Raw genomic sequence first — 23,196 nt, 5'->3', positions numbered from 1 at the left:
TCTCTCCTGTTGGTGCCAACTCCCTCTATCAACTTTCCTGAGACAAAAGGTCCTTTTGTGGCGGTGGAAAAACAACATGGCAGAATTTGCCGTCCAGTCCGAAGGAAGAAGCGAGGGGATTGTGGTAATTAAATTAGGGGGCAGACGGGGAAGGGACAAGTGTCGAAGAAAAGCGTCGCTCGTGTATGGATGCACAATTTGCGCAGGGAGACAACTTTGCGCGCCTTGCAAATTGCTTAAAGTCACATGTGCTTCTGGTGCAAGCAAGATAAAACTCGTACCCGCTGTTTTTCTCCTTGTAGTACTGCAGAAACATGATGTTTGCGTTTATCTCCCCCCCCTGCAGATTAAAGATGACTGGCCAGGCTACAGTTTAGATCTCTTCAGCTATCCAGCACACTACTCCGGAGATTTAGACTGTGTCATCATCCCGCATGGCGTGATTATGGACAGGTACATGGCTACAACTGGGAAGTCGCTTTCTTTGTTCTTTGATAAAATCGTGCATAAAGGAAGTAATGTTCCCATATGCTTTTGCACGGGGGCTGCATAAAAGCCTTTGTACAGTTTCTGGGGAAATCCAGGGGATATCATGCACAGATTATGCGATATGAACTTGACGGAAGTTTTGGCATGCTTTTATTGAAATGAATCCTGGTAAAGCTTAGAAATTCCCCAAAGAAACAAACAAAACAAAGAAAAAACCACAGCTCCCCAATGAAAGCTCAAATCCCACAGTAACTCCCCGCGTGTAGTCATACGTTTTTGGTAAAAAGAGAAAAGCCAGCAGGAGTTCAATCATACTTTGTTTTAAATAGTACTTATTAACTTCTGTATGTCTATAAAAGAAATCAGAAAATGAATTTTTAATTAAATAATTGGTGTTTTTGTCACGTGACACAAAGCTTTTTATCTTACTGTAAAACACAAAAGCTCTGTCTGTGGGTTTGTTTATGTTTCTGCTACCTGCCACACGATCAGGACCAAACCAAACTTGGCACACAGGTACATTTTATGTGTTTGAAGTTTTTAATCTATTACCGATATCATGACATCATGATGTTTCCCAGCAATCGTCTAACAAAGGTCTAAAATGATCTGTTCTTAATACTCGTGCACTTTTATTTAATAACAGAACTATGTCAGTTTTATGTAATAACAGTAGTTATAATTTATATCTACAAAAGATGTTCTCTGGCAACCACCTAGCAATGGGCTCAGATCAACCATTTTTAGAATTTACGCACGTAGAACACCTTATGATTATCATTTCATATCAAACAGCATGAGCAGGCTGAACAGTATTGAAGCATGGGCATGTACTACTATGTATAGCTGTGGTCAGAGGTTTAAACAAGTTGCTTAGGCATAGAATAAAAAGTGCAGTAGGAATGTGTGTGCGACTGGCTGAATAAGCGTTTTAGGTGCTCAATTAGTGTCAAAAAGTGCTTTGCGAGTACCAGTCAGTTTAAATCACATGTGAGCTATCTGTTTTTCTTTCTTATAAAATATTTAAAACATTTACTTAAATTTAGTAAATGGTTAATCAATCAGTTCACCTGTCTTTGCATATTTAACCAGAATTATTCATTATGGTGAAATAGGAACACAAAGCTAAACAAATTTAAACATCACATATGGTTGTGGACCGACAGGGGTTTCAAAACCATCTTAATTGACGAGAACAGAGGTCTTTTAGAGGTAATTCACCTTTTCTTCATTGTACACAGAACAGAACGTCTCGCTAGAAACATCATGGATGACCTGGGGAACCACGCCATTGTGGTCCTGTGCGTGCTGAAAGGAGGTTACCAGTTTTGTGCCGACCTGGTGGACAGGATCAAGGACCTTAGCCACAACTCCAACCGCACAATCCCCATGACGGTACACTTCATCCGTCTCAAGAGTTACTTGGTGAGCTGTTGCCCACTCCAGCAAAGAAAGCTGACAGTTTATCTTGAGTGGCATTTGTGTGAGAAGTGGAAAGCATTTTCACGTTCAAAGGTATCACCTGTGAGTTTAGAGTTAGTCACAAGATGTGTATTATTTTTCATGCATTAGAACATTGGTGCCTTCCTCTAACTTTGCCTTGAAAGTGCTGTTATGATTTGATGTGATTGCTGACAATTTTTTTTAGCTGTGAAGTACTGCTGGTGAGATACCCTCACTGGCCACTTTATTGGGTACACCTTCAAGCTACACAGGGTTAAACTTCTTTGTGGCACAGATTTAACAAATTGTTCAACTGAGAATTATTCCCTGTTCTTAGATGACGAAGGGGGCAGCCGGTGTGGTCTTCTGCTGCGACAGCCAATCTGCTCCAGGGTTCAATGTGATATGCATACAGATATATCTGAGTTACTGTTGCCTTTCTATCAGATCAATGAAGTCTCTCCTCTGACCTCTGGCGTCAACAACGCATCTTCACGCGGAGAACTGGCACTTACTGAATATTTTCTCTTTTTTGGACAATTCTCTATGAACCCTAGAGATGGTTCTGTGGGAAAATCCAAGTAGATCAGCAGTTTCTGAAATATGGCACAGTAACAGCCAAGCTATGCTCAGAGTCACTTAATTCCTCTTTTATCCTTATTCTGAAACTCGATTTGAACTTCAGCGGGTCATTTTAACCATGTCTACATACATAAAAGCTTTGAGTTGCTGTCATGTGATTAGCTGATTATATCTGAGTTAATGAGGAATTGAACAGGTATACCTCATTAAACAAGTTGAGCTGGGTCGGGCATTGGACTTGCATGCCTCCGGGGTGAGGTGTTTTTTCAGGCATGTCCAAATGAGATGAAGCTCCAGGATAGACTCAGTGCATTCTTGAGAGATCATATCTCTTATAGACAGATGAATGGATAATTGAAAAAAACAATTTCTCCTGTATTTTATGTCCACAGAATGACGAGTCAACAGAGGATCTTCACATCCTCGGAGGAGAGGACTTGTCTTTTTTAGCTGGAAAGGTAAGATTTTCATCATCATTGAGACGTCTGAGCCTTATGATGGGCCGTGCTTTTGTAAAAAATAGGTAGCATGGAGATGGTGATTGTTGATAGACAGCAGCCTCAAGAGGGCACCCTTCCCTCTAATGTGCTGTTTGCCTCACTTCAGTGAATGAGATCAAAGATGGCAGTTTCTGACACACCTAGCGCTGATCACATGCCAGCTATGACGAAAGGGTTATTCCATTTTATCTCAAGTGAAGCAAAATGTACGGTGTAAATTGGAGGCTATACTGAGTGCGTACCTCGGTAGATCAAGGGGATGACAGATTTACTTAACACAGTCCCTCTTCTACAGCTCGTCGTGTTATCCTGTAATCAGAGATGGTAGCTCACAGAACTCGAGTGTGTGTGCAGGCTGTTGCCAGCCTTTGATAGTGCATGCCACCTAACAAAGGGTCTCAGTGAAACAGTGCAGACTTGTGGTGATGACAGTCACCTTATTATAAAGAGTTGTAAAATCATTTCCAGGATTGAAAATAAGAAAAGCAAAACTTTTAGATGCTTTCATCCTGTTTTCTGGTAAAATACATATATACATAATTGTATTTTTTTGTCTCTCGGAAAAAAATGACAAAGAAAACATTTTATTTGTTTGTTTACAGCAGGTTAGGAAGGACTCAGTCTAACAAGGCCCTGATTACATGACATGTAACTAGTTTGATTTAGAAAGAATAATCAGCACTGATTACAGCATGATGGGGTTCTGTGATGGCAGCAGATCATTTATAGTGCTGAGTGACCACTAGAGGTATTATTAAAGTGAAATTAAACCAAATTAAAAACGAAAACATTTTAGTCAACTAAAACAAAAATAAAAGCAACAAATTAAAAAAATATTAAAACTATCTGAAACAATATTGTGAACTTTGAAAACTAACTGAAATAAAATTAAAAGTATAGAGGAAATACCCTTAGTTTTAGTTTGGTAAAAATGTAGTTACAACATGCTTGATGAGGCTTTGATGGATGTCTTTAGATGTCCATGAGACTGTGAGTCAACTGCTTTCAAATGGTTTTGTGTTTTTATTGTAATACCTCTGCTGATTTGCCCAAATCTTGCCTTGGACATGTGCCCGCCTTACAATGGTAAATACAAAGACTGAAACTAATTCAGACTAAAGTAAAACTAAACATTTTATATAATAAAAACTAAACTGAAACAAGAAACTAACAGAAAATAAGCAGAATTCAAAACAAAAAATTGAAATAAAAACTAATGAGAAAATCTCTAAACATATTTGTGTGCTTATATTCAATCTGGAAAGTCCTAAAGGGTTCAAAGACTATTCAGCAGGGAAAGTGGCCTAAATTACACAATTAAATAAAGAAAGAAAGAAAAGAAAAAGACAGACAAGATGAGCCTATAGAGAGCACACAGCACTCCTCTTAGCATAAAGTAAATGTGTTTGGCATAACAGAGCATTCAAACCACATTTCTGCTTACTAAATCTGGTTTATTAGAAAAAAATAAATAAATAAAATCGGCCTAAATTCCAATTTTCACCAGAGATTTGAACCATCTCACAATTATGTGAGCTCTGCTGTTCATACCCATTTATTTCTTATAAAAGGATCTGTGTACAACCTTTTTGCCAAGTAAGCAGCTTTAACTCCCACTCTCACACACACACACACACGTGCACATATCTATGTAAGCATACAGAGGGATGAATCATTAACCATTACTATGGGAGTTACAAGTCAGCAGTGGTATTTTTAGATAATTAAAGTCAGCTGATATGAACATTCACAGTCATACGCATACCTCAGCAGTACATGCACACAGTAGCCAGGTGCCTAAAACTTGAATAGGATATGAGGTAGTAGGCTTGACTCACTGCTTTCCTCACAGAATGTTTAGTGTGCTTGTGAAATCCCTGAGCTCACTGTGACGTGCTGCTAATTTCTGTCCCAGGTCCTAACAGAATGAGGTGATGCTTTCCAGGAAGAGGTTACCTAATTGTTTAACAGTGTACACATTACTGTTCATTTGCTTTTTGGCCTCCCTGAAATGTAGTTTTCAGACAGTGAGCTTTACATATCTTGTATAGCTCATTGCTTTTGCATTTCTCCAGGGTTTAGTGTGCTCTAAATAAATCTGTATGAATAATGAGTCCTAAACAAAGCACGACTGCACCCTCGGATGAACCCTTTGTTTAAAAAAGTGGAGTAAACTCTGGCAGTTAGAGAGTTTCACTTTTCATCGTGTCCTAGCTAAGTTGAAGCGAAGCCCAGACAGCGGCTCTTAATAAAGACACTGCCCAGTCGTCTTCAGTTTATTAGACAGACATTCGCAGAATTTCAGCTATTTCTGTGCGACATTCAGGGCAGCACAGCAGGAACGTAGCTTTCCAATCTGGATTAGGATCATTCGTTTAGCTGAATCACTGATATCATAAATGCAAAGAGTCTTGCGGATGTAGTGTATGAAAAAATGTGGTTGGTTTAGCTGATATTGGCCATATTTCAGTACTTCTGCTTTTATTTCAGCTGCAGCCTGATCATTTCCTGAAAAAATATTCGTCAGTTGGTTTTGTGTTGCACTTCAGAACTCAACAAAGTGTATTTCTCTGTTTATAATTTATTGCTTCTTAAATTACCTCTAAATGGCTTTTGTCTTTTTTTTTTTTAAAACGTGTGAGTGTTAGTCTTGGAGTAAGTGTGGAGCAGATTATCTGTTTTCAATCAAGAGTAATTGTTTGTTCCTGCCCTCTCTTTTCTCCCCGACATGCTCGCTCCATAAGAATGTTCTGGTTGTGGAGGTGAGTCAGCCATGTTTTTGCTACTCTGCTTTCCCCCATGTTCACCAAATGGACCTTATTGTGTTCCTTGTTGTTGTTGTTGTTGTTGTTGTTGATGATGTTTTCCAGGTCAAGAAAACTCATTTAAAGTTTTTATCTTCTTCTTGAAGGTCCTGAATTCAACATGAGGACACTTTTTAATTGCCTGACCCATATTTGAGAAACCAAATAGATTTATTGCTTTGTGTGTGTGTGTGTGTGTGTTTTTAACTAACATCATTGAAAATCTTGCCTTGCCCTACATACTGGAATAGGTGCACTGCAAAAAAATAAAAAGGAAATGTAGGCCTGCAGTCATCATCGTGGGCATTCATGATAAGTACTTACTGTAAAAAGATTGTAGGAGTAAACATTTTGAAACAGCTCCCTTTAGTCAGTGCACAACTGTGTGTGACAGGGAACTCGCAATCTGTGGCCGCTTCAGCTTTAAGTAATATTAAAATCTTTGTGTGTCAACGTCATCGAGATAAAGCAAGATGGAAAGACTTAGCGTCTCACAAAAACCAATACATTACATCAGGTGCGTCACATTGTACAGGAAGTAACAGAGTTAAAAGGAAATAAAAAGTCAAAATCAGGAAAGGCTCTGAGGAGGTCGATGACTCAGCCGACAGGATTTCCACAGGCAGAATTTTCCATATTTATAAGACATAGATACCGCTGTGTACTTGTTATGCAATTGCATAACAACCTTGTCTTAGTTTTGACTTGTGCGGTGGGTTGGTCAGTAAAAAACCCTTTTTGCTATCAGTATTGTAAAATGGCAGTCATCGCTCCATGGTATTTACAAGGGGTAAAACACAAGCACTGATAGATAGTAATGACTTTAATACTAAAGCACTGAAACACACAAGGTTACAAAAAGTCACTAGATACGAGAGAGATAGGAGAATACTTTAAAGAAGTGTATATATCCCAACAAACAGTACCTACAAATACACACAAGTACCGATTTTCAGTGATAACAACTTTAATATCAGGAAATTAACTAAGCGTATATATATTTTCTTCCTCTCTTTTTTGCCATATTTTTCAAGCAACCTGTGTTTGACAACAGCATAATAAAACTGGAAGTTCTGTTTTTTGTGCCCTATGAAAAAATTCTGGAGGCGCCCCTGCGTGGAGCAGTTAAAAGACCCGGATCAGGTGATCAGAGATCAGGTGATATAACACCTCAGCAGGCCACCGGGCTTTGTGATTGATAAAAATCTGCAGTGTGGTCTGAATTTCACTGGGAGCCAGTGGAGGGAAGCAAGTGTGTAGTTCGGGGCTCACAGCAAAGGATTTTAGCGATATTTCTTAGATGACTGGATGAGCTTAGAGACATGAGATTCGAAACTCAAACACCTGTCAAAAGTAATACCAACATTTTGAGCACAGGATTTATTGGCAAGTGCAGCCAATGTAGTGACTGACCTCTGTACAGAAACCCCACTTTTACCAGGACTGTGATAATAAAGTATTTATAAAGCATTCACTGTGGTAGTGAGAGGCTCTTGAGCTGACTTAACAGAAAACAGATCATACTACATCATAATAGCTATTTTGTGTAAGGAATTTAAATATGGGTCATTTAACTTAAATGAAATGAGAGAATGAAACAAGCAAAGTGCATTTAAAAATAAGTAAAATTGGTTTTAAAATCTTAAATTCCTGCAGTGTTATAATTAGGCTAAGGCTGTTAGCCTGTTCTGGCTCATATTCAGTGACAGCTGAAAAATGTGTGAGGACAGTCACACACACTGACATGATCGAGCGTACTGTTGTGGCTTTGGTTCGCCTCAGTGTTTGCCTACATCCTAGAGCAAGAGGTCAGATGACGTTTTTTTTTTTTTGATTGAATATCACATGTTTGTGTTTAAATTCCTCTTTTGAGTGAATTCAAGTAATTCCTAGTGAATGCTTGTAAACAGTTGCGTAATTTGAGTACAGTGTGACACTGACTGCACTTAGTTTCTGTATCACTTCTAGTTCAGAGAAAGAAGAATTGAGTTTTTGTTCTTTTTTTTTCCTCACTGCCATGTTATTACTTTCTCAGTCCAGTTTCTACATCTTCCACCCCCAACCTCACAGGGCATTGTAGGCACCGGAAAGACGATGAAGACTCTCCTGAAGCACGTCGAAGCCTTCGGGCCCAAAATGATCAAAGTAGCAGGGTAAAGCCGCCAAACAAAACCAGCTCAATTTCCTGCTTTGCGAATCACTGTTTCCCCCTTTCAGTCGAGACACACACACAGACACACAGAGAGGCAAAGACTAACATTGTGATGCAGATTTCAGGTACCGCAGTTTTTTTTGAAGTGACGCTGTCTCCTGAGACGGTTTGAGTCGGCTGTTGTAAATAATGTGTGCTTTTGTTTCCCTCAGATTGCTGGTGAAGAGAGTGCCGCATAGCTCAGCATGTGTTCCTGACTGTACGTACCTGACCAACCCTTTTATGGCTCAGTGAGTCATTCACACTTAAAAAAATTGTTGCATTTGCCGAGTCCCAAACTATTGGAAATATTTGCCTTTGTCGTTTTGTGCTTTCAGATGTCGGCTTTGAGATACCCAATCATTTTGTGGTTGGATATGCTTTAGACTACAATGAGTATTTTAGAGATCTCAGTGTAAGTCAGTGTCTGGCTTCTTTCTTTCTTCTTCTTTTTTTTGACGACTGTATTGGGAATCCAGTAACACAATAAAGACCTGTGCTTTGGTGCTTCTTTTAGCACATTTGCGTGATCAGCGACACCGGGAAGATGAAATATAAGATTTAAAGAGAGGGCCGGCGATAGAGGCGACTGTCGAGCAGATGTCATCGGACGGCCAGCCCAGACACTTCCTGTGAGATGCCATTGACTTACAGCTGCTATGGTGACATCTGATCCCAATCATGCCTGCGTTGTTATAACATTCCTGGTTCCAAACATGTTAACGTTTTAACAACACACACTGCAACATTTAACTGGAGATTTGAACACAAAAAGCGCATGCTTGAGGATAAGTTGGAGCCTTGTTGCTTTGACACAGGTGATTCAGGTTTAAAACGTGTAGTGTTAAGTGGAGGGAATGCTGTTCTAACTCTATATCTAAAGCATCCAATCATCCCAGGTGTACTGCTTCTTTTATGAAATGTAAAGCATTCAATAACCACTGCATGTGAGGAATACCAACAAAACCTAAAATGAAAGGAAGTTGTTGTTTTTTTTAAATTCGTTCTCCACCTGTGCGATGCCTTTTTAAAGTTTCATCTGATTTTCCGTCACTTTTAACACACAAGGGAGAAACAGTTCAAGTCTTGTCAACACTAAGTGCCATTACTACCTCCTTTGTGTGTGCGTTTGCATGTTTTTTCACTTGCTGTACTTTTGTCATTTCTCTGTATCAGTTTATGTTCTAACATACAATAAAATGTTTTTTTTAAGATTTCTGCATTCTACTATTAATGTTCCCACGTGATTTTATGAATGAATGTTTTTAGTACTAATTGCCATTTACAATGGTTCCTTGGCTGAGCTATGAATATAAAGAAGACCTTGTGTAATATGTTTCTTAGGCTGATGATATGCAAAAGGGGCTTGGAGTCTTTTTCTTTTTTTCATACGTCTTTTTAATGGTGTTGAGCTTCTCTTACTTTTATGGAAAACTGGCACCTATATAGGCCCTGAAGTAGCAAAGCTTTAAACCAAAAGCATCCTGAAACATCAGGTTGCCATTGTTTTGTTTTAAAAAGGGGGTTTTAACTGTAAGTGAACTTACAAAATGAACAAAAGAGAGCTCGTTGTGCTGAGCTGCTGTGCTCTTTGTATGCACTTGACATGTGACTCCCTTTGCTTAAGCACTGAGCACAACGTGCCATAAAGAAAACCATCTCTTGAGACAGTGAATAGACTTTGCCTTTTTGACTCACCAGACCTCCAACAGTGATAAAGTAAGAGCTGCAACTGAATTACATTATTGCAACCCCTAAATTTGTAGTCAGTACTTTTACCAGTAGTGGAAGAAGTACTCTGATCTTTTTCAGAAGCAAAAGCAGCAATTACAGAAAAAGTTCATGTATAATATGTTACAATTGGATGTCAATAGCATTTCTCAGTTTACTATGGACCAAACTTCAATATAGTTGTAATATTTTAAAGCGGGGGTGTCAAAGTACCTTTAATTAACAGGTCACATTCAGTCCAATATAATCTCAAGTGAGCTGTGTAGTCCAGCTAAACAAATGCACAAAAACCTTTTAATATAAATGTGTGTGACATAAATATGTGTTTATATCTGCATTACATGTCTGAAAAAATTAGTGCAATTTCAGCACTATGGGTGCATGGGTGCTACATGTGCATTACACATCACATTGTAATAAAAATGTTTTTGGATCTAAATAACTACAGGCTTTAGTGCAGCTGACTTTAATGGAGGCTGAAATGAGTGATTTCTCCAGAATTACAAAGTCATACAAACGGAAACTAAAAATAATAATAAAAACAACAACCAACATTTACAATTCACAATAATAAACAATATAGTTATTTAAAAAACAAAATTAAAATGAAGTTAATAACAGTACAATACTGGTACTGTGTAAGAGAAATATGTACACCATAAATCTAAGAAAAACAGCTGCTTGAAGATATAATGCTAAGTATTTAGGTTTTATATCGGAGTTTTTTTCAGAGCTGATATATCCCACTTGGACCCACTGAAAGTAGAACCGGCTGGACAGGACAGCTTTGTAAAATTCTCCTCCCTAACTGACCTCTGTAACAAAAGCTGCCAGTCCCAGGAACAGGTGGCTCCTTATGTTGGAGAGGCATAAAAGGGGCATTTGTCAGGGGCCTGAGAATCCGAGCACTTATTTCAGTCTGCAGCTAAAGTGCAGCGAAGGAGTGTCCATTTATTGTTAACTATGTGCTTCGTGGATTAGATGAAAGAAAAGATTTTATGCTGTGTGGTATGTGTGAAATCACCACTGCCCTCCACATTACTAGCTCAGCTCGACCTCACTTTGAACCGGGGCATGTGACTCCTCGTTCACCCTTGCTGTGCGTAAGAAACCAAAAGCATGACGAGTTTTTGAACGGCTTGAATTGCGGATTTGTTACACGATGCATCTTTTCATCTTCTCCCCTGTTCTCCCGGGAATACTGCTCTGATAGTTCACGGGAACGGTTAAAAAAACGCCACCGTTTACAAGCGCAGATACAAGCTTATTGTAAACTCGCGCCTCATTGGCCCGGTCAAATACAACCCCGCTCCTGATTGGCTGATAGTGTCCTGTTGACCGAAGGTGGACTCCTAGAGAGTCGGGAACAGTGGAGGCAAAAAAAAAAAAATTCCAAACTGCACCATGCGCCTCCACTGAGTAGGTTTGGATTAATCACCGGAAAGTCGTTTGTACTCAGTCTCTATTAAATTATGACAACGCCCTCCACACTGGACCATACACGATATGTTTGTACTTTTTCTTTTTTCTTTTTATGGATAAGCATCGCCGTCGTTGACAGCCTGTAATGACGCTTCTCAACTGCACAGGTAACTTTGTTTTAACTCCAACCGTTAGCATGGAGGCTAACTGTTAGCAGCCTGTTGCCGCAGTTTGCTTGGTTGTCGCTTTTGCCCACTTTGCTAGTTTTACAGGGAGCTTCCATAAACACGCAAAAGGGGCAGCAGTGCCTCGTGTGGACGTTTGGACCGCTTTTATTGTGGTATTTTATGTAAAGTAACAAAGGGAAAAGCTTCTTTTGTTGAGCGCTCGGGAACAACAGCTCGGCATGCTCCCTTCGTGTCTCATTTAAACATCGATTTCAATCAAGTGATTGAAATCCATCCTCTAAAAAGCACAAACGTCGGCTTTGTCGTGAAACAAACGGCAAATAAAGCTCGTGTGTTTTTATTGTTTAAGAAATAGGTTCTGTGGGGTTTCGTGTCTCAATTTTGAATGCGACGGACATATTTCGCCCAGCCTCCCGACAGTCCCCAGTCCACTTGTTGCTGGCTATTCAGTTAATGCACCGCTGGCTCTCCACGTTGTTGTGCTTTACGCTGGTTATAGTCCTGGTGTTGGCTACTACAACATTTTTAGACTTCATTAAGTTAGTTAAAATGAATTATTATTACAGTTGACTATCAAATTCCGTTTGTTCTAACTTTTTATAATGTGCCGTCACATAGTATTACCCTGAATCAGCCTGTTTTCAAGCACCTGAGTGTGAAGCTCTCCAAGGATGAGACACAAAAACAGCATTTAGAAGTAGCGTTTAGTTAGGACCCTGTTGCATAATGCTGATTGTCTAGAATTAATCACGAGTGGTCTGCTATTATAAACAACCAAGGTATTCATTCATGTTGTTTGTACAGACTCTTGGAGTAGTGTGAGATGTAATCGCTGTGCAGCTGATTCCTAAATCTGCCTTTGAATTCATTTTTTTTTTTATGCACTAAAAACATATGTCATCTCATATCTCTCAAACAGATGGATTAAGAAATCCAGCAAGTATGGAGGTGTGAATCGGATTGGAGCATTTTTTTTTAACATCCTGGTGGAGCTACATTTTTCATGTGGTGGTTTACAGACATCAGAATTTTAACTGAAGCTAAATGATGGCATCACGGTGGGTTCCTTCTTGTGAAGACGATGAGAGGCAACGAGCAAGATCTTCTTTCTGTGAGGTGAGTATGAGCCAGACTGCTTTAAAGTCCTGAAATGTGTTAAATGCTGATGACAAAAGGGATTTCTGTGGCCAACTGATTGCAGTTTCAGTGTTATCCCACCTCCTTCAGTTTGGTTTTGGGTGGGGGTGGGATTTGTTTGACACCAAGGACCAGCTGTTTGTGTTTGTAGCAACCCCTGCTGAATTCTTTTGCTCTTTATGTCAACAACGTGCCTCTTATCTATTCTTGTCATAAATATGCCCATCAGATTTTTGTTTCTTTTGAGTGCTTCAGATTTTTCTCAACTAAGATTGGCCGCGGTAGATGAACAGATCAAAAGAACAGGTTTTGGTTACAACATTTAATCAGATTTGAAATTATAATCAAACTCAAACGATGGTGTTTATTCAAGACCCATCTTTCAGATTTTTAAGCTGTGACCCCTGTACCAGACAGGACACCATCTGCTCTTCTGAAAGCTTGCAGCCTGAATGAAGACCTTTATACCGTAATAAAGTAGGTAGCAACTGGGACTCTTTGAAATGAAAGGGCACCTATTTATAGTCTGTAGTTTTCTTTGATTTGCTCCATTGCCTTTAATCTAATATTCAGCTTGTCATTTAAGCCTCCCAAGTTTGCATGATCACCATCCCTAAATGAGGGACATACAGGTGATTATGTTGTTACTTTAAACTAGGTAGATGTGCTGAATTTGATTTTTGTATCTCAGACCCCGGGGAGCAGATAATGCCTAAAAAATTATAGTTAATCAATTACAGAGTAATAGAGTTGGTTTTCCTGGGTTTCTTTTTCTAATTTATTCACAGGGATGAGTTTTTGTTTGTTTGTTTTTTCCTAAGAGGCCTGAAATTAAAATTTCTGGATCAACCAGCACACCACATACTAGCGCATTCACTGTTGAAGCTCATTCAACAGACACAGTCTTAGCTGCATCTCACTGTCACAGCTAAGAAAACAAACTTAGATGATGTGCTTACCTTTTGTTATTTCAGCCATCTGGATACATGCTTGCCACTACTACATTCATTTAATGAATGAATTAACAACACTTAAAAATTATGGTGTAGAAAATCTTTATATATCCCCAGAAGATGACACGGGCAGTATGCTGGTGTCAGTAGACTGAAACATGTTAATTTGCATAACACAGCATGAGAGAAAATAGACAGTTCTTTTGCATAGGATCCCAGAAACCTGTTTGTGAATACTTTAGTAAGTGTTGATGTGCCATGAGGGAAAGCCACAGCATAGTGCCGTGAGAGGAAATCCTCCTTTTTAGCACTCCCTCTAATAAGACTACCACACAAACCAATTCATGTGCTAATTTTGAGCCGGAAACCCCCTGGAGTCTCTGGTTCAGGGATTTTCTGGAAATGATGACACTGGATTTAATTAATGACCTAAGAATTTTCCTAGGCGGATTTTCACTTTCTCTTAGTATCTTAAAAGAGCGTGCAATGGCTGCAGTCGTTGGGAATCAGGAAAATCATTTTGATACAAGACTTGTATATTAATTTAGAGAAAGCATGTCACTGTTGGTGTTCTTGGGATTACATCAGGGGGACGGGAGCTGGATCTGGGGGTGGGGGAAAAGTCTTTCTCACCCACCCTTGCTTAATTCTTTACTAGTCAGTCCTGTTCTTTTAAAGTTTTCTCATCCTTTATTACTATTAGACATGTGGAAAGTGTTTATAGTGAATACTGTGAAGCAGACGCTTAAAAATGGAGGAAAAATATCTGTTATTTGAATCAAGAGTTTGATTGGTGGCATTATCCTCCTCCACACTGGAGTGTCTGTCTGCTTTATCAGCTGAATAGTGCGTGGTATTCAGACATTGCAGCTGAATCCAAATAGCAGACAGCCCTTCCTCTGCTTGGATTTCAGACATTCATTTAGCGGCACAGTGCTGCTTAGTGCTGATGAGTGTGCTGTTGTGTGATTATGTGTGTTTTAGGAATTTCTATATTGGCCTATGGTGTTTACTAAATCAAACTCTATTGTATGGGTTTTCCCCCCTACAGCTTCTGTATGATGAATGCCTTTTTCACGATGGATAATTCCAGCTTTTCATTCTCTAGTAGAACAACAGAAATGAGTGGTTGGAACTGGATTATTGTTTTGGATGATGAAGCATGATCCATATTTAGCACCGTAGGAGACCATTGACAAACAGACTTCCCCTGTCACCACAACCCTGGCTTCATTAAAGCTCAGTGTTTATCTGATTTAGGCTTGCTGCCTTTTTACAGAACCGTCTGCGCAGGCATCGTATGGTTAACTGATGGCAATCGGAAGGGAAAATTGACCTTCAATTGGATAGAAGTCGTCTGTTACTTCCTGTTGCGTTATGATTGTGTCTGCAGCGTCTCACGGGAGAACATAAGAGATGGGCTGTGTGATTCAGTTTTTCCTCACTGTGTTGTAAAACATCTATGTCTACACATGGAAAACTGTGTGACATGCTCTGTGTCTTGTTCAAACAACTAAGAAAGATTACAGATGGTTACAGACAAATCCAATAAGAGGGGATATTTTCCTTTTTCCTTTTTAACAACTGCTCACTAAATCAGTTTTCTTGAAAGCAAAATGCCCGTTACACATGTCCAAGTGTTTTTGGTCCAAAACCTAAAATATGGGCAGTTCTATCAAATATGTTAACATGTTATTCGTTTTCAGCAGCTTGTATTTCTAGTAAAATTTGTGAGATAATGCCAGTGTTTTTGACATGTCTGCTCAGAAAACAAGTGGCATCAGTAATTTCACCCATTGAGGAGAATGAAAAATGAAAGCAAATGATCCTGCAGAGAACTGAAGTATCACTACAACACCTTGGTGCTGAGCTTTTTTGAAAATTTTTTTTTTCTTTTTTTAAATAATTCACTGCTAGTCTTTCGTGTATGCAAAGAGGCTTCTCCATGCCCTCTGGGGTTTCAGTAACGATCAACAGAAAGTATGTTCAAAATTACAACCAAGGGGTGGGCTTACAGCTACTGAGCAAGACTGTTTATTTACCAGCTTGAATGTTTATAACAGCAGCATTGTATGACAAACTCATAAAGGATGTCTTTCAGAAAAGTTGTTAACCCTGGCACGTTCGACCAGCACAGTGTGGACTAATGAGGATATTAAGCTTTATAAGACAATGAGATAAGACACTGGATGTGCCGTGATTTTTTTTTTTTTCCCTTTTTTTGAGTGGGGGGTATATATTTTTTTTATTTTTAATTATCACTCAAAGAGAAACCAACAGTATGTCTTGTTTGTTTTTTTTCTCTCTCTCTCTCTCTCTCTCCCCCTTTTCACATTGTGCAAAACTTCTATGTGGCTCCAAAAAAACCCCTCTTTCACAGGTGGTGCTCTCTGCTGCTGACTGAGCAGAGTAGATTCAGATAGACGTGTTCTTGCAACAGGCGAGTAGGATCTCTGACAGCGGTACAGGAGATGGCTTGTCCCAAAAGTTACTCGTTTGGTTTTTAGTTGTTTTTGTTTATAAAAGATTCCTAGAGAGATTTCTATGAGAGGTGACTAATTATACTGATAAAGTAGCTAAACTGACAACAGTGAGAGGTGAAGGAAAGATGATGATCACTGCTGTGAGTGAGAGGGGGTATCAGGTGCCAAGGTGAGATGGCATTTCCACATTTTAAAACAACAGAGATCAAATTACTGCTCAACAAACCAGAAGTCAAATGTGTGCTAGTAATGGAGTACACCTCGGCCTGAAGGAATGCCATTTGAGTTTTATGTGACACTAAGACTACGTCCACACTAGCCCAGATAGATGTGAAAACGGCGTTTTCGTCTGAAAACGCTCCGCGTCCACACTAGCGTTTTCAGTCGTTTTCACAGAGTTGTGCGTCCACATTGAAACGGCCAAAAACGCTTACGTTCCAGTCCTGCGCTTTTGCAAAAGCGAGTGAGAATTAAAGAATTTGAAGAAAAGCTATCTGGAGCATGTACAAACTGATATTAATCTTTTTTAGGGCTGTCAAAATTGAGAGCAGTCAAAACAACTGCTGTATAATGCCCTCTGCTATCTTTGTTTAATTGGTCACATGACTGCATCACATGACTAAAATGCGTCATCGTTTTAGAAAGTCTGCGTTTTCGAGTGTCCGCAATGCAACGGGACAGCTCCGTTTTGAAATGTATGCGTTTCAAGAGTGTTTTCAAAACGCTGCGTTTTTCCTTGGGGAAAGCGCCGTCTCAGTGTGGACGGGAGGCCAAAACGGAGAGAAAACGATGCGTTTTCAAACAAAAATGCATTAGTGTGGAGGTAGCCTAAGGAAGTACAGAGAACGGTTTCGCTGATGATTTGCACCTCTGTTTAAGTAAAATTTAGTGTAGATCTTTTCTTTTATTGTCATTAATTGATTTAAAACTGTGAGATGTGGGCTGCAAACTTGTTTTTTGTTTGTTTTTTTACTTTAAAATTTTTTGGGGAAATACTGTACTGAACGAAGCTTGAAAAAGGTAATTTTTTTTCAAACCACATCAGATCTGTGTCAGCATACAGAAAAAAAAATCCCACATAAATGGCATTCAGTCATTTCCTTCTCATCCATATGTTACAAGTAGAAGTGTGGCGTGCAGAAAATGCACCACGTGTCTGTGTAGACTGTAGACTGAGTAATGATACTTCTTCTAACCTTGTCCTGCAGTACAAGGCTGGAACGCCCAGTGCTCACCAGTGGCTCTCTGTATCATTATCTTAGGCTTTTCACAGCTAAGTGCTTGGTTTGGATGGGATGTGGTGTAGAATTTAGCAGCCCACAGAGAACTATGTTTCCTCACATTTTAAGGTTATGTGATTGTACAGTGTTTTAAAGCTGATGTCATGTGGTGCATGTAATGTCTGATTTGGTGATGTCAGCAGAGGCTTTCAGACATACAGGCCTCGCAGTGTGGTTTCATAAGATTTGTTAACAAAGGACAAGTTGGAATTCCACTTGTTATGTTGTTGTATATCAGTTTTTTATGTGAAAACTGCTCTCTAATCTCTGTGGTAGGGGCACCAATGGTGTAGTCACCATAAAAACTCCTGGGGGATAACCACCTGTTCTTTGGATTCAGCATACTTGAAACAGTGTATGTACCCCTGTGTCATTTGTCAAAGAACATTTACTTCTGAGGACACTTATTTTGTCTGTGCATTAAGACAAGGTATGGTCTTTGATATGTTAGGGCATCTCAGTGCTCTTGTATGGTGCGATCCATACTTAATATTAGGGCTGCAACTAAAGATTCTCAATGTAGTCGACTAATCTGCCAGTTTGTCTTTGATTATTTGATTAGTCAATAATTTTTTCAAAAACTCTTATCTTCGCTTCCTCGGGGCAAACCTCCTGTTTTAGGCTCCAGTACCTCACCTGCTCAATTCTGCCCACTTGTGAATATCACCCTGTTGACCCAGGAAACAAATGAATTTGAAAATAATCACATGTGTATTTTTATCAATACTCAATAGGGCCGTCAGAATAAAAATGAAGTAAATAAAAAAAAATTACGTAATAAAAATTAAAGTGGTAGTAGTATTTTTTCATTTTAAAGTGTGTAATTAGGAAACTAAAAATTGCTTCTGTCGATAAGTTAAAATAAAGCTTCAAATTCAATAAAAAAAACTTTTTTTTTTCAGTCCAAAATAACAAGTTTGCAAAGTTCACAGATGATTCAGTTCAGTTTATGAATTCACAATTGCAGTGTACATGCTGTGGAGTGAGATGATGTTCCCAGCTGGTAATAACCATGCTAAAGATGCGCTCTGTTATGACTTCAGCCATTTGACAGAGTGGCTGAAGTCATGTGGCTGAGTTTGTCTTTACAGGACAAACTCAGCTACACGCCTTTGATTAATACAAGTAAAACAGAACAAAACAGAATTAAAAAACAAACAAAAAAACGTTACTAATCACAAATTTGGTTGCATGTCATAGTTTCGCTATATGGTTTAGTGTTCAATGCCAGTTGTGCTGTTTAACTGACAGTGTATTGGTTTACTATCGCATTTCACTCATTAGCTAGCAGAACTAAAAAGGTGTTCCCTTTTGCAAGCGTGATCCTGAGAAATTTCCGACAGGTAAGCTAACACAAACGTTACCGTACAAACGTTAACATAAACAAGGTATCAATGTGATGCACTAACTGAACTCCTTACAACCGACCCATTCAGAGTCAACGTCACAGGGTGCTGGTGTTTTAAATGCTCATGCACTGCAGTAGTGTTACTGTTGCCACTGTCACATTATTTAATTATGTGGCCATTCTTTACCCAGGGAAGCATTTAAATGGTAGGACTCAACAACGTACAGATGCAAGGAACATGGAGAAAGTAGAAGAATGATGGTGGGTCTGTCTTCTTGTAGATGCATTGTGTCTACTGTAATCTTATCTGTGTCAGTCTTTCTTACCGCTCTTTTTTTTTAATTGATAATTTTAGTGGTTCTTACTAAAGATTTAGTCAACATTTGGGATCAATATATGGAACTGGGTTAGGTTTTACTTTATAGAGCAGTAATATTAATATTTCCCTTAATATAAAAACAAAAGCATCTGAGGAAACTGAGGAAAAAAATGAGCTTTTACAAAGGATGAGGAACACGGATGTCAGATACTATCAGTCATGCTTACCTTTGTTCTTCTTGTTCTGTTGCAAATGTGGATTTGTTGTATTCAGGTATAGCAGGAATTTCAATGGCATGTTTAGGTAGGAAGACTTTTTAAAAAATCCATATAAGGCAGTCTCTAGATTGACTGACTGCCATGTAAATGGTTAGTGTTTGTAAATTAACCTTGGTTTATACTGAAATAGTAATAATCTAAGCTGACCAGTGTGCACCTGCCCATGATGATTATTTATTTATTAGTTTTGGTTTCGATGAGCAACAAGTCTTCACATTTAGCTTGGTCTGCGTGCAGACAGTGTTGCTGGATCAAGCAGTTATTAGCTCAAACATATTGAAAAACTACCATTAAAAACTCAAATACTGCATTTGTCTTAGTACTTCCAGCTTCCCAGGCTGTCTTTGACTTTTAGACTCTTCATTCAGAATAAAAAAGGAACTCTTTAAAATTACTTTGTAATTTTCTAAAACCTCTAAATATTTGATATTTGCTGCTCTGGTGATTATTTACCGCAGCAAAATTTCAATGTTCACTAGAGACACCACGGGATATAAGCTTTATTGTTGTTCTGTATCATAGAGTAAAAGACGCTGTGTTGCTAAAATCCCAAATTAGTTGACAGTTAGCTTTGTTTGTTGGGACCTGGGATTGAAATCTGTGCTCCTTGAGATGCGGGTCTGGTCACTTTTAATTTCCAACAGACGTCCACCAGATTAGCAAATGCCTTCTCAAACCTTCTCCAAACTGCCTCACCCAGTGCAAACAGTCTGGCATTCTAGTGATTCATAAATAGGTGAGAGGCATTCATTTGTGGGCAGGAAAGAGAGGTGTGTCATATTTTGATGTGGACGTTCCTTTCATGTGCTTTTCTTTGTAGCCCCTTTTTCACAAGTCATGATTTTCTTTTATGTTGCTTCCCCTTTGACCTCTTCTCACAGTTGTTTAAAAGTGGTATCAACCTGGTCTGTCAGGTTGATACAACTCCTCCCCAACAATACCCATTTTTGTTGTTTGTTGTTTTGTATTTTTAAATTAAGTGAGGGAAATGCCTATCTAGAATTTACTGGAATGTCACATCATTAATAACTATGCGAGTGGCAATGATAACACTGCATGGCCAGACCATGTCTAAAGATCAAAGGTTGGGAAATTGTTCTCTGGACTGGTTGCTAAATCTGATCCAGTAAACTGAGGCTGACTTGCCCTGGAGACACAAGGGCAGCAGTGCAGGCATTTCAAACATCCAGTCCTATCACCAGAAACAGTCGTCTGTGTACACATTTAATACAACTAGAGCTCATACAGACACAGACTTTAATGTGGAAGTGCTGGTATCACAGTACAGCCAAAGCTCATTCAAAGGAAAACCTGTTCTGCTGGTTTAATCAAAACACATGGGTGTCAGCTGCACCTGTAGCTCTGTTTCCCAGCCAGCTATTAGTGCTCTGGTTTCTTATCCTGTGTACATTTGAAACCTTTATGTGCCCTGGAGAGCTTGTGATGTTGCTTGAAGTAAAATATTTCAAATAGTTTGACCAATATATTGCTGAAAGGGACAAAGTGGCCAAATAAGACTGTTAAGAAGGCTGTAGAGAGCACAGTGTAACATGCCATAACTTGGTATACACCTTCAGGCATGCATAACATTTGAGAAGAGTCAATGAGTGTGAGACAGTCTGTTCAGTCTGCGAAGTACTCAAGAGCAGTTGCGTGGAAAGTTGGAAAGTTTTAGGTCTGTGCTGACAAACTGTTTTTTGAAATGTTTGTTTTGTCCGTTCATCACTGTGTGCAACAGCTGTTTGGTTTTGCTTAAAACAAACAAAAACAAGTTTTGTTTGTTTGTTTTTTTAATGTGTACAAGCAAATTCTTTCAAATTCTTTTCATGGGTTGTTCGAAAATGGATGTAATTCCTCCCAGTTTTCTGACATTTTGTTTAACATTTCGGCCCAAGCAGAGATGGCCTGAATGCAAGCTCATCAAATTCTTCACATTGTTGGGGAAAGTCTGTGCTTCAGTGGGGAGGGGGAGGGTTTATTTGAGACAGGATGAGGACATTTGATTGATTTATTTATGTTTATTGAGACTTTTCAAGGCTGATTGGATAGAGGTGTTCTGAAAGTTATAGTGGAGAATGACAGGATTGATATAAACACTGGCTTGAGGTCAGTTTAAAAAAAAAAAGGAAAAAAAGAGGTTATGTAGGACAGATTTATAAGCTGTTATGTTAAGTGACAGAAACCAGCTGTTAATTATATGACGAAGTTGTTATTTTCACTTGGAAATTTTCAAAAAGTGTGAGCTTATGGATTTTAATCAAAGTGTTAAGCTCTTTTTGTGCTTTTAAAATCATTATTGTCGAAGTGTTTTATTTATATTTGCTATATATTTGATATGTTTATATCTGATGTGCTTTTTTATGTTTGTATTTATTCTTTAAGACAATTTCAAGGAAAAAGTCCAATGTATTTTGCATATACATTCTCAAGACAGTGAGAATAAAAGCACATGCTTCTTGTGTTTGTGCATCCTGTCTTCACAGTTTGACAAATATGAGGAAAATAAGTGATTACAAAACCATCTAAGGCTTGCATTAACTGGGGGATGATTTATTAGGCAAGATACTTGATAATATACCATTGAAAGTGAAAGCCATAAAGACATTTGTGGACTTGCTGAACAAACTAATAAATAATTTATCCGTATTTACATTGTGTTTTACACAGCAGATGCTGCCTTTATTGCAAACACAAACAGTAAAACGTGCAGTGATGTGAAAGTAACAGGCTTGCGTCATTTAACGACACTGTAGATTTTAATTGTATTTATTTTTTTGGGCCATCCTTCAAAGACTAATGAGAGATGGCCCAAAAAGTGTTTGCAAACTGAAATAGTAGTGCATATTTGAAAGGAGGAGTTCTGTGTAAAGGAGGCGTTGCTACAAACACGATACCACAGAGGTGTGAAGCTATAAATAGTCAGTAAACACAGGAGTGATGTCTAAAGCCTGACACGCTATACTCCAGCTGTGTAAATGGGATACTCTGAAATGACTTGATGGTAAACACTGGGCAACCACTAATGTTTTTCATAAACCCATTCTCCTCTACACTATGTTAAGCTGAAATGAATGACCCTGTGCTAATGCACAGTAATTCCTCTGAAAAGGATGTTTGTTGATGTGGGAATTTGTGGTGGCTTTTACATATGATATAGTTCTGTGTCTAAACAGTTTTTTAACTTTATCTTTTTATTTGTGCCCATTCCTAGATTATGTAGCTACATTTTTTTTTAATCAGAACTATTTTAAATCTTCTTTAGAAAAAGATGCTTCCTTTTTGTTTTTAATTGCTTCTTAAAACTTTCTTTGTTCAGAGTGACACTCCAGAGTGGAGGAGCTTGGCTGATTCGGCCGCAGCGCCGTACCCAACAGATGACGAGCCATTCTCATGGCCGAGGCCGAAAACTGTGCGTTTGCATCGCACATCCCAAGGCTTCGGCTTCACCCTTCGACACTTCATTGTGTACCCGCCGGAGTCAACGCTGCACTACTTTCCGGTAGATTTCAGGATTTCACATTTCAGAAACTTTCATGAGTTTTATTAACCTGAGTATTGTTTGTCTCTTATCACATAAGATAGCATTAAGTCAGCAAAAAGCCTAGTACTGAAAAGACTCTGACAATGAGCAGCAAAGTCACTTGAGGATTTCTGTGCTTTTACAGGAGGAAGATCATGGCCGCAGAGGTAAGCAGAAAAATTCAGCTGTTTCTTTTTATTCCTACCTTTCAGTACTGCTGAATCAGAGCAGTTCATCTGAATTGCATCCACCCTTCAGCTCTTTTTTCTTCTTCTTTTTTTTGTTTGTTTTCTAATGTAGTGAGTAGACAGACTTTATTTAATCCCACACTGTGGAAATTCACTTGTTACTGCAGCACAAGGGACAAAAGGAAAAGGAAGAGGTGAATTAGAGATGTATTAGAAAACAATACAAAAGTAGAAAAAAATAAATAAGAAGAACAGACTGGTAATTAAAAAAAAAAATCCAAAATACTATATTATGTAAAGATAGTTACTATATGCAGTAAAATACACCAAGATTTTCCTT

General features: G+C 38.7%; 2 protein-coding genes across 5 annotated transcripts in view; both read left to right on the top strand.

The window, feature by feature from the left end:
* Positions 1 to 9,244, top strand: prtfdc1b (phosphoribosyl transferase domain containing 1b). 2 transcript variants are annotated; one of them, XR_004843494.2, is made up of 9 exons: positions 1 to 124; positions 347 to 453; positions 1,731 to 1,914; positions 2,907 to 2,972; positions 5,759 to 5,776; positions 7,889 to 7,971; positions 8,183 to 8,260; positions 8,348 to 8,424; positions 8,527 to 9,244. XR_004843494.2 is itself a non-coding variant. In XM_006786468.3 (9 exons), the coding sequence occupies exons 1-9, from the start codon at positions 77 to 79 to the stop codon at positions 8,572 to 8,574; spliced, it is 678 nt and encodes a 225-aa protein (XP_006786531.1). In that variant the 5' UTR covers positions 1 to 76; the 3' UTR covers positions 8,575 to 9,244. The 2 variants fall into 2 exon arrangements, 1 of the variants encoding a protein (XP_006786531.1); XM_006786468.3 differs by having other exon boundaries at positions 8,183 to 8,229.
* Positions 9,245 to 11,100: 1,856 nt separating this feature from the next.
* arhgap21b (Rho GTPase activating protein 21b) overlaps positions 11,101 to 23,196 on the top strand; it is a 36,283-nt gene continuing 24,187 nt past the window's right edge. For all 3 annotated transcript variants that reach the window (XM_087831241.1, XM_087831240.1, XM_087831243.1), the window contains exons 1-4: positions 11,101 to 11,329; positions 12,270 to 12,466; positions 22,465 to 22,647; positions 22,814 to 22,835. In XM_087831241.1, coding sequence (XP_087687367.1) covers positions 12,395 to 12,466; positions 22,465 to 22,647; positions 22,814 to 22,835 — 277 coding nt within the window. In that variant the 5' untranslated portion in view covers positions 11,101 to 11,329; positions 12,270 to 12,394. The remainder of the gene's footprint in view (positions 11,330 to 12,269; positions 12,467 to 22,464; positions 22,648 to 22,813; positions 22,836 to 23,196) is intronic.

The sequence above is a fragment of the Neolamprologus brichardi genome, chromosome 18, assembly GCF_056152115.1.
Source record: "Neolamprologus brichardi isolate AB-2024 chromosome 18, ASM5615211v1, whole genome shotgun sequence".
Lineage (NCBI taxonomy): Eukaryota > Metazoa > Chordata > Actinopteri > Cichliformes > Cichlidae > Neolamprologus > Neolamprologus brichardi.
The sequence above is the reverse complement of the archived record's forward strand: the minus strand, read 5'-3'. Positions and strand labels throughout refer to the sequence as shown.

Excerpts from the sequence above, each read along its gene's own strand:
- prtfdc1b (XM_006786468.3), top strand. The coding sequence starts at position 77 with ATGGCAGAATTTGCCGTCCAGTCCGAAGGAAGAAGCGAGGGGATTGTG. Across the intron at positions 1,915-2,906 it reads TCCGTCTCAAGAGTTACTTG|AATGACGAGTCAACAGAGGA; the intron begins GTGAGCTGTTGC and ends TTATGTCCACAG. Across the intron at positions 8,425-8,526 it reads AGTATTTTAGAGATCTCAGT|CACATTTGCGTGATCAGCGA; the intron begins GTAAGTCAGTGT and ends TGCTTCTTTTAG.